The sequence below is a fragment of the Ascaphus truei genome, chromosome 1 (assembly GCF_040206685.1).
Source record: "Ascaphus truei isolate aAscTru1 chromosome 1, aAscTru1.hap1, whole genome shotgun sequence".
In the NCBI taxonomy this organism is placed as follows: Eukaryota; Metazoa; Chordata; class Amphibia; order Anura; family Ascaphidae; genus Ascaphus; species Ascaphus truei.
Genome location: NC_134483.1, coordinates 186,168,075 through 186,183,145, shown reverse-complemented (window position 1 = coordinate 186,183,145; position 15,071 = coordinate 186,168,075). Strand labels below are relative to the sequence as shown.

At 40.1% G+C, this 15,071-nt stretch overlaps 1 protein-coding gene across 2 annotated transcripts in view; it reads right to left on the bottom strand.

The window, feature by feature from the left end:
- The window catches only part of AOPEP (aminopeptidase O (putative)), a 490,654-nt gene that overhangs the window by 186,757 nt on the left and 288,826 nt on the right, over positions 1-15,071 (bottom strand). For both annotated transcript variants that reach the window (XM_075599100.1, XM_075599108.1), the window contains exon 9: positions 13,705-13,812. In XM_075599100.1, coding sequence (XP_075455215.1) covers positions 13,705-13,812 — 108 coding nt within the window. The remainder of the gene's footprint in view (positions 1-13,704; positions 13,813-15,071) is intronic.

Below are 15,071 nucleotides of genomic sequence, written 5' to 3'. Positions count from 1 at the left end.
AGCATAAGCTTATAGGGCTCCATGTCAAAATGGATTTGAAGCAAAAGGTGGCACTGTGTGCTCATTTGCATGTCATTTTCCAGAATCCCTTGTGCAGTTGAAGCACTGTATGCTGGGCGATAATGGTGAAAGGCAGGTTTGCAGACCTGTTTAAGACATGCAAATGAGCACACAGTAATATTTCCATTTGATATATATATAGTAAGTTATGGTGGGTAAAAAAAAAGTGACAAAAACCCTCCACAGCAAAGCATATAGCAAATGGAAATATTACTGTGTGCTCATTTGCATGTCTTAGACAGGTCTACAACCCTGCCTTTCACCATTACCACCCAGCACACAGCACTTCCACTGCAGCAAGGGATTCTGGGAAATGACATGCAAATGAGCACACAGTGCCACTTTTTGCTTCAAAAGGGAACCATGTTAAAAATGGTTTTGAAGCAAAAAGTGGCATTGTGTGCTCATTTGCATGTCATTTCCAAGAATCCCTTGCTGCAGTGGAAGTTCTGAGTGATAATGGTGAAAGGCAGGGTTGCAGACCTGTCTAAGACATGCAAATGAGTATACAGTAATATTTCCTATATATATATATATATATATATATATATATATATATATATGTATATATATATATATATATATATATATATATTTACTATACACACACAGATGTAGCCTAACTTAACTTTCCCAGAGGTGCAGGAAAAAATTTCCTGTGGATCTAGGAAAGCTGCATCAATTCCTTAAGCCAACGGTGCGCAAACTGGGGGGCATGCCCCGAGACTGTCTGGCACTTTAAGGCACTTAAATTAAGTGCAGAGGAAGCAGCAAGGCTTCAGTAAACCTTACTTACCTTGGCTCCGGCAGCTTCTTACATGCGTCTCCATGGCAACGTGACAAAATGACGCCGAAGCAAAGTTAAGAGGAGGGGGCGGGGGTGGCACGCAGAGAGGGGAACTGCCGGCAGGGGGGCGCAGGGAAAAAAGTTTGCGCTCCCCTGCTGTAAGCAATTTTTTGAAAACAGGGAAAGTTGGCCTATATCTATAAATACACACATATTTTATATATCTATATATTTATAGATATATATATATACACACATATACTTATACACCATACACACAAACACACTATGTAAATCTAACTATAAAGACTATATAACAACTATAACGCTCTCTCCCCCTATATATGGAAAATCACTTCACGCCTTCACATCCAGAAAGTCTTGGTATTGTGGAGCAACAAATGGGTTAATGATCTAACAATTTCCCAGAAAAAAGTTGTTAGCATAAAAAGTTCAGTTTTTCTTTATTTGTTTTCTTTTAATGACGATTTTTTTTTATATGAAACAGAGTAAAATCCATGAATACTTACTCTTCGAATCACGTGGAAAGTTGGAGCCAAGTTAAATGGCTCCCCTGGGCACCATTACTTTCCACAAACTCCGCAGAAACATAAACTAGGCTCACTATTGATATAAACCACTGACACTCATTTGTATTTCACATGTAATCAGTTTAATTCTACTTATTACAAAACTGAAAAAGAAGCAACAAAGAAACTATTGAAAGTAGTGAGAATGGAGCATGTGTGTTTAGTAGACTCTCTGCTTGTGGCTCCAATGTAGACTTTATATAAAGTGAGCAAGTGCTAAAATTAGAAACATGCCATACAATTTAAATGAAAAAAAAAAAAAAGATTCAATTGATTAATGTATTAAATCTGAAGTCATTTCCCTTGCACCTGCAGTTCACATTTTAGAGAAAAACCAAACCACCACTCACTGGAAACAAAACTTGTATTCAGAGAAAGATCAACAGTCTCATATGGCTATTTGCTGTTTGTGCCTTTTTAAAGTCCCCCCTTTGCCACACTTTTCCCCCCTTCTCTCTAACTCTCCTCCCATCTCTCTCCCTCTTCTCTAACTCTCTCCCTCCCTCCTCTCTAACTCTTCCACCCTTCTCTCCAACTCACTCTCCCCCTTCCACACTAACTCTCATTCTTCCTCCCTAATCTCTCTCTCTCAATCTCCCTCCTCTCTAACTCTCTTCTCTAACACTCTCACTTTTCTCCCCTCATCTCTAACTCTCAAACTCCATTCCCCCTTACTCTCTTACTCAATACCCCTTCCTCTGACACACAATCCCCCTCCTCTTAGCCTTGGTCCCCGCTGGTTGCTGCAGCACTCATTATGGCGGGCGCTGCGGGGACAACAGCCTCCCCTCAATGGGGCTGAGCCCGCTGCGAGGGGCGGCCGCTGCACTGAGCCGACAGTTTTTCATTGATACATGAAAATTGAGTTCTGACCTAGCGATGGAGCGCTAGGCCACGGCTCCGGCGGTTCAGTCAATGAGGGCGAACCTGTCGGGTGACGTCATGGCTGCGCCCCCGTCAATCTCTCCCCCCCCCATCTTTCCCCCTGCAGCTCACTGCAGGGGGACGTAGCCTTATCTTGCCTTGTCGGCCCGATCTTTGGCCATGCCCAACTTCTAGTGCCGGGCCAACCAGGGCCCACCTCTTGCTCTCGGACCTACTTATATTGGGCTGTGTTACATCTTAAAGTGTTGCATATAAAGTGCCTGTGGAGTTAATACTGGAGTTGAAATTGGAGGTGAACAATACAAGAAGATCTGGACTCTGCACTACAACAACTCTGCAACTGTGAGAACTTGACTTTCTAAATGCTGTGATTATTTGTACTCTTCCTATCCTCAATACCTGGGAAGTCTCCCCTCCTGCATCCCACTATGCTCTCCCTACTGCTTTTTCTGTTTACTATTTCCTCACATTTTAGTAAACATTTCTGTTCTCTCCAAATTCCCCACTCCCCTCCTATCCCTATTTCTTCATCTATCCTCCCCTCCACCTATGCCTGTGTCCATACACTGCACCATTATCTATACACCTCACTCTCAACAACTTCTTTACCCCTCAATAATAGACACCCCCACAAATCCTCTATTCACACCTTCTATCTACTCCTTCCTGCTGCCGTGGATATTTCTCCTAATACTGGACCCAGCCATATACAGACCGGCTCTCATCCTCGCCTCCCTGCCGCCCTCTTCCCTTGCTAACGGTGTTAACCGATCTGATTGATCTAAGACTGATTAACCTAAAAACTCACCTCACATATCCCACATCCCAATAGCCTTCACTCATGGCTATTGTCCCACAACCACAGGCACTGAGGCAAAGCACTGCCAGCCACTGCACCTATTCCCTCACCTGCTGTCTCTGTAAGTCTTCCAACACTTAGATTGCCAGCTCTTCGGGGCAGGGATTTCCTTTCCTATTGTCTGATTTGGCTGCACTTATTGTATTATTATAATTCCCTGTACTGTATTCTTTGTGGAGCGCTGAGTACACTTTTGGGGCTATATAAATAAAGATATACATACATACATACTTATATTGCAGGGTTTTGCAGTAGTATACAGTAGTTACTCCCCTGTATTTATCAATGTCTGCCAGCTGCAAACTGGAGATTAAAACTACTTTGTTAAAGAATATCAATCTCATTGAAAGCCACTGAAAACATTTGGGGCAGTTTTTTTGCAATGGTTTTGTCTCTGTTTCACATCTGGGACTCTTTAATAAATAAACCCTTAAGGGCCTAATCATATTGTCAATTCAAAATCACCTGAAAATGGCGTGCAATTTAATGCAATAAAAATCTGGCGTTTCACAGTATTCATTGTTATCTATGCATAAAAACCACGTGGTTTGCCATCTCATTTGCAGGAGTTTTTCACCAGATTTGCTGTAATATCTCCCAGAAAGTGACATTCTGAAGTCTTGGCACCCTGAAGAAGGCAAAATAGGGCTTTTGCTGGATTGGAAAGGAAAGACTTATGCAAATACATAATTTGATTACATATGACATTATTTATTTGCATCATTCCCAGGTATCGCTCTCAGCTGTGGCCCCAGGTATCTCATTTACACGTACAGTATAAGTAAATGGGATCTAGCTGTAACTTTCCGGACTACCTGAACATTTGCAACTTAACCTTTTTGGTGCCTCGTTGAAACACCTGGAACGTCACAGCCCTGGCATGCCAAAGGCCTTATTGACACACCAGGTACGTCATAATAAAAATGCTACTTTTCTAAGGGATGATCAGGCTGGCATAGTCGCCCAGATATGAATGGAAGTGGATCCTCCTCCGCTTCTGTTTTTGTCACTGGAGGACAGTAGCAGTGAACCACATGACCGTAAAACCCAGACTTCTGGCACCCAAAGGTTCAAATTGAATTGTGTGCGTTTGCCTCATATGCATACACAACTTACATTCTCTGTACATCCTGCAATTGCACACCCTTAACCAAAGAAGCTATGTCTAAATGATAGACATCCAGATTCTGGTTGCCCACTGCCAAATGGTTTTGGTAGAGGGGGAGGCTTTATGGATTTACTCATCTTAACCTTTCTAGATTCTTCCTGCCAACTTATTAGATCCAACGTCTTAACCTGGCTTCATAATAAAAATTAGTGGTTGATCTGCACACTAATATGCTTCCTGCACTTTTCTGTCACCATTTTAACTGTTGGAAAACCAACCATGCTGCCAGGTAGTCACATGTAACATCCCTTTCTTACCGAGCCAAAGCAAAAATAGAAAACGTTCTTGCTCTTTAAGCCAAATCCTATAAACAGAAACCTTCAGACTTGGCATCATTTTTAACCCTTGGACAGTTTAACAAGAGTTTAACTTGTGAAAAAAAAATCGAATGTTGTAATTAAGTGAGATAGTTTCAGTCCTTGTATTATTCCACCAAACAATTCTTGAAATTAAAATATACATTAAGTGAATAGTGGGCAAAGTGAATTATACTAGATTTGTATATCTTTATAATATTGCTTCTGCCATGAAAAGCATGTTTAACATGGAGGGATTAAATTGTTTTAGTTGGAAGACTGTATCTCACCAAATGTGTTAAAAAGGCACAAAGGCCTGACAGAGGTCCAGTTACCATCTGGTAAAGCAATGCTCTAGGCCCTAATGAACCACAGGACGCATATAAAAACCTTACAACCCACAGTTTTGGATAGTAAAAACAACTTGATTGTCTTATTGCCATTACAGTACAATGAAGGGCGAAAATAATTATTAACAGGACCACCGACAGAGAGGGGGGGGGAGGGGTAACCGGTACTGCTGTCCCGGGCCGGAGGGTATAGGGGCCTGGCCTCCTTCCTGCACTATCTGCAGGCAGCACACAGAAGGGAAAACCCTTAATTCTCTGCTGTGCCCAGTCAGCTAACAAAGTCTCAGTCAGTGTGCGTGGGCATCAGTCAGCGGATAGGGCTTCAGTCAGTGGGCGGCAGGCAGACCGGCCTTCAGTCGGCAGGTGGGGCCTCACGTAGAGCAGTGCGCGGCTGAAACATGCGACAGACACAGGATAAAAAAGGTGCGAGGGGAGGACCAAATCAGGGGGCAGAAAGGCAGACATGACAGGGAACAAGACATCTAAAAAAAGACATTTCTCATGCTGGGGTGTGGGGGAGGGGGTGGAGAGAGAAAAAAACATGTTGAGTGGGTATAACACAACACAGGCATGATTTAAACAAACATTGCATTATTCCCCAGTGCTAATTCACTCCTCTTTCTCTCTACTCAAGCTAAATACCTACGTCATGGTTTTCATAGGAGCAGGGCCGTCTTAACGTATGGGTACGCTGGGCAGTTGCCCGGGGGCCCCACAGCATAGGGGGACCACACGCGCCCGGCCCATGCGTGCCCACCAATGCTAAAAATCTCCATTCTAAGTCTAGCTAGGAGGGCTCGCTCTCCCCCCGCCCGGCACCCCGGCTCCGCTTGCTCTCCGCCCGCCCGGCACCCCGTCTCACGTCACAACCGCTCGCAGCCTAGCAGTGCAGCACTTCCGGTGCCTGCTGCTGCTGGTGAGCGCGTTAGAGGCTGGGAGCGACAGTGTAGGCAGGGCCCCGTGCACTGCTATGCCCGGGGGCCCCTAATGTTGTTAAGATGGCCCTGCATAGGAGTAAGGCCAAGACTTATATGACATAACAATAACCCTATTCTAATTAGATCTAGTATGAAAGTAGATTTTGCATATAATTAGCATGTTAACTGAGCGGACATAACGTCCGTTCCTGTTTTAGGTAATGTCACTTTATAAGCCTTGATTGGAGCATCTGGCTCTAAGTTACATGAAAGGTGCTGTGTGTAGCTAAAGTAAGGTAAGCGGTCAACAAGCAAATTAGCTCTAAATCACCACAGCACAGACCGGGAATGCAGCTAAAGGTTGAGTACCTCTAAAATGTGATGTATTTATAAGGGAAGAGGCCTATCCTTAGTTTAATATTAATCTCATCTGGTCCTAACATATTACACGCTGTGAAATATACTTGATTCATTTTGAGGTGATTGAGAAACAAATCCTTTATAAACTTTTGGGCTCTCAGGGCTAATGAGGTGTTATTTTATTTTGCTCTGAAATCTATTTACAGGTTAAAAAGCTCACCAGTGTTTGTTAAATGATCATCGTCAAAAATCTGTTGAAAAGTGCAATATTCAACCGACATCAACTTAACTGAAACCACCGTTTGATCATTGTAAGTTAATACCTGATGAATGAATTATTTTGTGGCTATGTACTGTACCATGGAAACAAATGAGGGTGGATTTACGTCATGGTGCAAAAGTATTGTTTCTTCCTTTCTATTGTCTGTTGGTGTTTGACAGGGTTCCATCAACGGCTCTCAGCTGCTCTTTCTATACACTCTGAATTAGTTATTTCATACACCACTTCTATTGATTCCATACTGGATGGGTGATTTAATTATTGCATTAGCTTTACATATACAGGACTCACATTTATATTTCAATACCTGATCTTTTCCACCATGCATTTGGCTCCACATATACTTCATTTCATATTAGCTCTGGCTAAATCTAAACAACACTGCAAAGATCTGCCTTTTTGTCAGTCCCTGAATTAAATACGGTAAGACACAAATGTGAGACCTTATACTCTTCCACTTTGTATGTATGTATGTCTTTATTTATATAGCACCATTAATATACATACAGTAGCGCTTCACAGTAGTAATACACGTGATAATCATATAAATAACAAATAACACAACATGGGAATAAGTGCTTCAGACATAAAAATAAACATTTAGGAAGAGGAGTCCCTGCTCCGAAGAGCTTACAATCTAATTGGTAGGTGGGAAGAATGTACAGAGACAGTAGGAGGGTGTTCTGGTAAGTGCGTCTGTAGGGGGCCAAGCTTGATGTATCATGTGTATAGTATTAGCCACGGAGCTACTCATATGCTTCGATAAGCAGGTGTGTTTTAAGGTGGGTCTTAAAGGTGGATAGAGAGGGTGCTAGTCGGGTATTGAGGGGAAGGGCATTCAAGAGGTGTGGGGCAGTCAGTGAGAAAGGTTTAAGGTGGGAGAGGGCTTTAGATACAAAGGTGGTAGAGAGAAGACATCCTTGAGTGGAACGCAAGAGTTGGGATGGTGCATAGCGAGAAATTAGGGCTGAGATGTAAGGAGGAGCAGAAGAGTGTAAAGCTTTAAAAGTGAGGAGGAGAGGTTTAAAATTGAGTGTGAGGTGCGGGATTTGATAGAAAGCCAGGAGAGTGATTTCAGCCGGGGAGACGCAGAGACAGATTTAGGAAAGAGTAGAGTGATTCTGGCAGCGTTTAGGATAGATTGTACGGGAGACAGGTGAGAGGCAGGAAGCAGGAGGTTGCAGTAATCGACACAGGAGATAATGAGGGCCTGAGTCAGAGTTTTAGCAGTGGAGTCACAGAGGAAATGGCGTATCTATCTTTGTCTATTTTAGCCACCTATTTACTACTTACTTAATTCCTAGATTACTTCTATACATTCTATTAATGACGCTTTGTGGTCGTCCCTCATTTCATTCACTGCCCACAATCTGTCGATAAAAGATCAATTAAAAAAAACACCTTTTAAAGGAAGGATTTAAATAAACCGGAAAACATAACCAAGTCCATTAACCGTATCACCAAACATTTGTAACCTACCTTTTCTGCCATACATTAAAGTCCATAATAAACATATTGTTCTTTAGCGTAGCCTTGAATTTACCATGTAGACTTTTGGGAACTGAGATTCACACCTCATAAACCATAAGGCACCTTACAGCCCATTCAAGTGCTGCCACCTTTTATTTAATGTTTTTACAATATCTATATAATTATAGTATAATGTACAGCATACAAGATTTGATCTGTATAATTACAAAAATAGAAATACTGTATAACACTTTTAAGAGAGTCTATTATTGCTGGGAGACTCATCTCTGACACATGTTCCATACAATTAAGGCCTTACCATATTGTGAATTTAAAAAAATAAACACTGCTTGTTGGTATTCAACGTGATCAAGAACGCCTGTTTGACAAGAATATAATCCTGGACCTTCACTAATCGATGATATGTATGATATAGTACACATCTGATATAGCACTATCATTTGCACATGCAATATTATATGTATTCACAAGTAGGATGGAGGTTGGGCAACTGGAGGTTATAGGGCTTACATATTGAAGTCCTCTGGCTACAATATTAATGTACATTAATGGTCTCAATGGTATTTTTCTTCCCTTCTAAATATTTACAAAAAAAAATTGTATTAATAATTAATAAAGATGAATAATAGCATAGCAATTTGCTTTCAAATCCATTAAAATAATTAGTCAACTACTCTATACAGGTAGGTGTTGTCTGCATTTAAATTCACAGATAAATCTAGCTAGAATAGTACACATCATAGGTAAAAGCGAGGTACAACCTTTATCCAGCTAACATTTTTAATATTTATATTGTCCTCGTAAAAAGAAAGTTGAGTGGGACACACTAGGGGGGGCCTCCTTTTCACCCTTTCAATGGAGCTTCTGGCGTCTCATATTAGATCTAGCCCTAACATCAGAGGAATTCAAATAGGAAATAATTCATACAAATTGTCCCTGTTTGCAGATGACACTCTTGTATCCTTGTCTAGACACTTCACCTCACTGCCAAATCTCTTTCAAGAATCGGAGATATTCAGTAGAATGTCAGGCTTTAAAATAAATAAGAATAAGTTGGAAGCTCTTAATAAGAATAAGTTGAAAGCTCTTAAAATCAACCTGTCCCGAAAGGAAGTTTAATCGCTTTCTTTAAATGTTGACTTCAAATGGTGTCAGGCTATAAGATATCCAGGAAGACATCAAACAAATATATATGAGAACCTACATAAAAGTAACTTGCTTCCTCTATTAAAAAGTCTCAAAAAAGACCTTGAGCAATGGTCTAAATCTCAAATATCATGGATAGGTAAGATATATTCTATTAAAAGATATATGTTGGCGAGGATATTGTACCTATTTCAAAGACTCCATTATCCCCCTTCCACATAAATTTATCTGGGCAAAGAAAAATTCCAAGGTAAACAAAATAATCCACTGCCTACCCCTGAATGTGGGATGCCTAGCCCTTTGTTGCCTAATCACCTATTACAGAGCAGCACAGTTCAGCCATCTGATAGCATGGCATGATAATAATGGTCTGAGGAGATGGGTAGAGATTGAGGCAGCACTCATGGACCCCATTAAAATAGACACACTCTTGTGGCAAACTAAATCAATGAGGAGTACGGTCCTGATCACTCTCAGGGTAATTGCTCACTCAATTAGGCTTGGGAGATGAGTACGTTAAAATTCAACCTGACATCAAAAAGGTTATTGACTCTTATTTTCGTTAATCCAGACTTTGTTTCAGCCTGAGTGCGGCTGACTGAATGGTGGTCAAAAACCCATTTGCTGCACCCGTTCTCACACTACAAACTTCCACTTGTCTAGGCTTACCAAACCGTGAATACTTCCGATACAGTACCTGCAAATAATGTGCTTTGTAAGTCAAGATCCTCTCACTCTCTTTGAGGGACTATGTCTTCTCCTATCCAATCAAAAAGGGCTCACCTCAAGACTCGTTTCTTAACATCTCCCAAGATAAGTTCAAATGTATGTGTCTGAGAATCTGATCTTGAATGTGAACTGGACTCTCAAAATTGAGAGGATATATTTGATCTCCAAATGTTCAATTTGTACTACAGTCAAAGAAAATGCCTTTAACGTATCATTTAGATGGTACTTAACACCTGTCAGGCTTGCTATATTGTTTCCTTGTGTCTCACATCTACAGTATGTCCTAAGGAATGTGATCAACAAGAGACAATGTTACATATGTGGTGGACATGCCCTAGAGTTTCCCAACTATGGTCCAAAGTACACAAGATGTCTCCAAATGTGTTGAATGTATCCTTTCCATTGGACCCGTTGTCCTACTTACTTCACAAGCCTATTCAAGCCTTAGACACTCTAATTAGTTATTGTCCCACATTGACTGCCGCGAGGTGCTCTTTTGCTTCATACTCTATAGGGAGAGACCTCCCTACAATTATGCACATAAAAACTAAATTTGGTTTAACCTTAAAATAGAAAAACTTAAATGTTCCTTAAATGAGAGATTGGCAGCCCCAGTAAATCTAGAACAGCCTTCAGAATCCAAATCAAAATAACCACCAGGTATCTTTGCTCTCATAGTGTACATCTAGAGCCCCATGTATGGTACCCAAACGTATCTACAGAGGGGGTACACCCCTTTACGTGGGAATGGATTCCTCTCTTATCCAGTTCGACTCTGTTTCAAAACTTTGCGCACCAATTCAACAGATAAATTGATGTGTATAAGGGTATAATACTGCTCATTATTCCTAATGTATTTCACCTTTTTAGCTTCTGTACCCCCCTTAGGAGATGTAAAAACTATTACAATGTAAGTTTAAAGAAAAAAAAACGGGGACTTAGTCCAGGGGTAATATAATAGGGTTATTTAGACTGGCCATCAGAAAAAAGACACATAGGGACCAGGATTCAAATTCTCCTGCTTACTCATACTCAGAGAGCACACACTGTTTTATTGGGAGATGAAAGGAAAAGGAGGATAAAGGTACTTAGACAAAAGAACAAGACAAGTAAGATATTCTTAAGTAGCACTGCATCTGTTACCATCCCCTCACCTGTTCAGAACAGGTTTAAGATTCATTCCAAAATCGAAACACAGGCAATGAGGGGATATAAATCTAGAGGTGGAGAGTTGTGCACTTTATTTATTTACACAGATGTTGAGTGAGTTTATTCACATTCACAACTGTAAATCACAGCTGTTAAAAGTGGATGGGCAGGTGAGCTTACTGGAAAATGAAAGTAAAGTGGCTGATGTGAGCCCTGTATGTAAAACATAATGGAAACAGTCTGGAAAAGTGCAGGTGAAACATAGGGTACTTTGCAACTAAAGGGAAACACAGGAGTGGCACAAGAATTATATTGGTCATGGGACAGTGCTAGGGGTAGGAAAATCCCTTTCCATATTATTGAATTATTATAGATATATTTGAGACCAGGACTTTCATAGTACAGTAGTATCAAATATTAAATTAATCTGATTCCACATGTTGCTTAAAATATTGTACCTATGCTCTTCCTCCTTATTTGCCCTGGGAAGAGGTTCATGTGCACTGGATATTAGTTGAGTTATTGGCGACTGACAAGTTTTAGAGAAATGCATTATACAAAAATGTATTTAAGATCCCAGGCAAGGGACTTATCACTCACATGGTTATCACTGATGTCCATAGCACTTGGGTTATTGACCTTGTATTTTCTAACTTAACCCTTATGAAGGTACCACTTTAGGGACCGAAACGTTGGATTGCTTATGTGTTAATACACAGGAAAAGGAGGATAAAGGTACTTAGACAAAAGAACAAGACAAGTAAGATATTCTTAAGTAGCACTGCATCTGTTACCATCCCCTCACCTGTTCAGAACAGGTTTAAGATTCATTCCAAAATCGAAACACAGGCAATGAGGGGATATAAATCTAGAGGTGGAGAGTTGTGCACCTTATTTATTTACACAGATGTTGAGTGAGTTTATTCACATTCACAACTGTAAATCACAGCTGTTAAAAGTGGATGGGCAGGTGAGCTTACTGGAAAATGAAAGTAAAGTGGCTGATGTGAGCCCTGTATGTAAAACATAATGGAAACAGAGTCTGGAAAAGTGCAGGTGAAACATAGGGTACTTTGCAAGTAAAGGGAAACACAGGAGTGGCACAAGAATTATATTGGTCATGGGACAGTGCTAGGGGTAGGAAAATCCCTTTCCATATTATTGAATTATTATGGATATATTTGAGACCAGGACTTTCATAGTACAGTAGTATCAAATATTAAATTAATCTGAATCCACATTTTGCTTAAATATTGTACCTATGCTCTTCCTCCTTATTTGCCCTGGGAAGAGGTTCATGTGCACTGGATATTGGTTGAGTTATTGGCGACTGACAAGTTTTAGAGAAATGCATTATACAAAAAATGTATTTAAGATCCCAGGGAAGGGACTTATCACTCACATGGTTATCACTGATGTCCATAGCACTTGGGTTATTGACCTTGTATTTTCTAACTTAACCCTGATGAAGGTACCACTTTAGGGACCGAAAAGTTGGATTGCTTATGTGTTAATACATGTTTCTTAACACTCACCTGCAATGTGTGCATCTTTTTTTACTTGGATCCATGGGTTTGGGCAAGGTACTTTTGTGTGTGTGTGTGTGTACACATATACACATACTGTAGTAACAATACAACAGAAGATATTCTAGTATGTATTTGGCAAAACATTTAGGGCCCTAGTTATCAAGTTCTCCCAGCTGCAAAACAACAGCAAAGCCAGCGCTAATTATCTGCATTTCCACCTATTTGCTACAACAAAAGACAGAAAAGCCCAATGCTACATCCGATGTGACAAAACATATAGTAAATAGTATATAGTTAAATACTTCTGAAATATTATTCTTGAAATATTGAACTATATACTATTTACTATATATTTTGTCACATTGGATGTAGCATTGAGCTTTCTGTCTTATGTTGTATAAATTTGGTCACGCTCTGTAACACTCATTTTGACACACAAACACACACACGTACAAGTTTGTTTTAGCCATAGATTCCATTGTAAACCAGTATTGCTGACATGTGGAAGAGAGGATAACTCTCGAAAGCTTGTCCTATGACATCAATTGTTAGTCCAAACAAAAAAGGTATCACCTAATACTGAAGAACTCATTTATTCTGCACTATCGCAACTGGACTAACGGTTATTTCTGTTTTATATATATATATAAACACACACACACACACACACACACACACACACACACACACACACACACACACACACACACACACACACACACACACACACACACACACACACACACACACACACACATATATTTGTGGTGGGTTCTGGGGTTAGACCTTGCTGGGATTGTGTGTATGTGCTTCCACCTATTTGCTACTAAAGATTAATACTCTGTACGCGTAGTGACATCATATTGCCGTGGCGTCATTTGACGCCACGTTGCCATGGCGAAGCATCACCAGGAGCCGTCTGAACCACAGTAAGGAGAAGTTTACAGAGGCTTTACAGCTCCCCTGGCATTAATTTAAATGCCTTCGGGAACTGCGCGGGGCCTCTGTAAACCCCGCGCCCCCCACTTTGCGCACCCCCTGCTCTATACTAAAGCTTTGGGTGTTACAATACAAATGTATGTTTCAGTAAATATTCTAAGGAACCTACCTGAGAGAGTATTAGTTGTCCATGAAATTTATTCACAAATTTTCTCAAAAAGGAAAAGTAAGTATCTTGTCCAACTTTATTCACAAGGAACTGAAGAAGGAAATAACCCTGCAAAACAGCAGTTGAAACAATGTTTTTCCAACCATTATAGCTAAATAAAATTGGTAGGGACTATGAACAAGGAAAATCCTGAAATATTTCAGGGAACATTTGGGAAACAGAGATCATAACATGGGTCTCATTTGGAAGAAATGATCAAAAACCATATTAAGGGTTTACATTTTAGCAGGAAATCATGTGGAAGATAAATCTGCAGTCTAAAACATTGTTAGATACTGGTAAGTACTCTTACCAATTGGGTAATAAATATAAAAGAAACAAGTCTAAACCAATGTGGCTAAATAAACAGGCAGGGTAGAAATGGAAAGGAAGAGGCAGGCGTTTAGATTCTTAAAGTTACAAGGGATAGAAGTATTATATCAGAATTATAAGCAATGTAAGATAAGTTGCAAACGGGCAATCAGATTAGTAAAAATTGAAAATGGAATAAAGGATTGTAATAAAATCAACCCTAAAATGTGACATAGTTATGTAGTTACATTGTAGATAAGGTTGAAAAAAAGACATACTGTATGACCATCCAGTTCAACCTATGCTAAATTTAGATGACAGATAAGTGTATTTACAGTATTTTGATCCAGAAAAAGGCAAACAAAAATCCCCAGTAAAACATCATCCAATGATATCTCAGAAGAAAAAAATCCTTCCTGATGCAAAATCCATATTCAACGTGATGTCTTACTCATGCTTTATACAGTGGCATAATTATGTTTACGTCCCTTCCATCCATTCCCCGTTTAATGCAAGATAATATCGTATTTGCCTTTGCAACTACTGTACTGCATGACTTTGGGCACTATTGCTAAGCCTGCTTTCTATAAGCACTCTTAAATCCTTCTCCATCAAGGATTGTCCTAATTTTTCCCATTTAATTTGTAAGTCATCTGTTTGTGCTTGTTTCCTAAATGCATAACCTTACATATATCTGTATTATATCCCATATGCCATTTATTTACCTGCTCAAGTTTCCAGTCTATCCAAGTCCTTCTGGAGAAAAATTCCATCCTGCTCTGATTTTACTACTGTACCTTGTACAATTTAGTGTCAGCAGCAAAGATGAGGACTTTGTTCTCTATACAACCACAAGGTCATTAATAAACAAGTTAAAAAGAAGGGTCCCAGTACCATTACTTGTGGTATTCCACTTACAACATAGCAGAACCTGAAAAGGTTCAAGGACAACTCTCCTCCAACCAGTTTTCAATCCCGGTGCAAATAGTTTTACCAAGTCCTTTAAGTACACTATC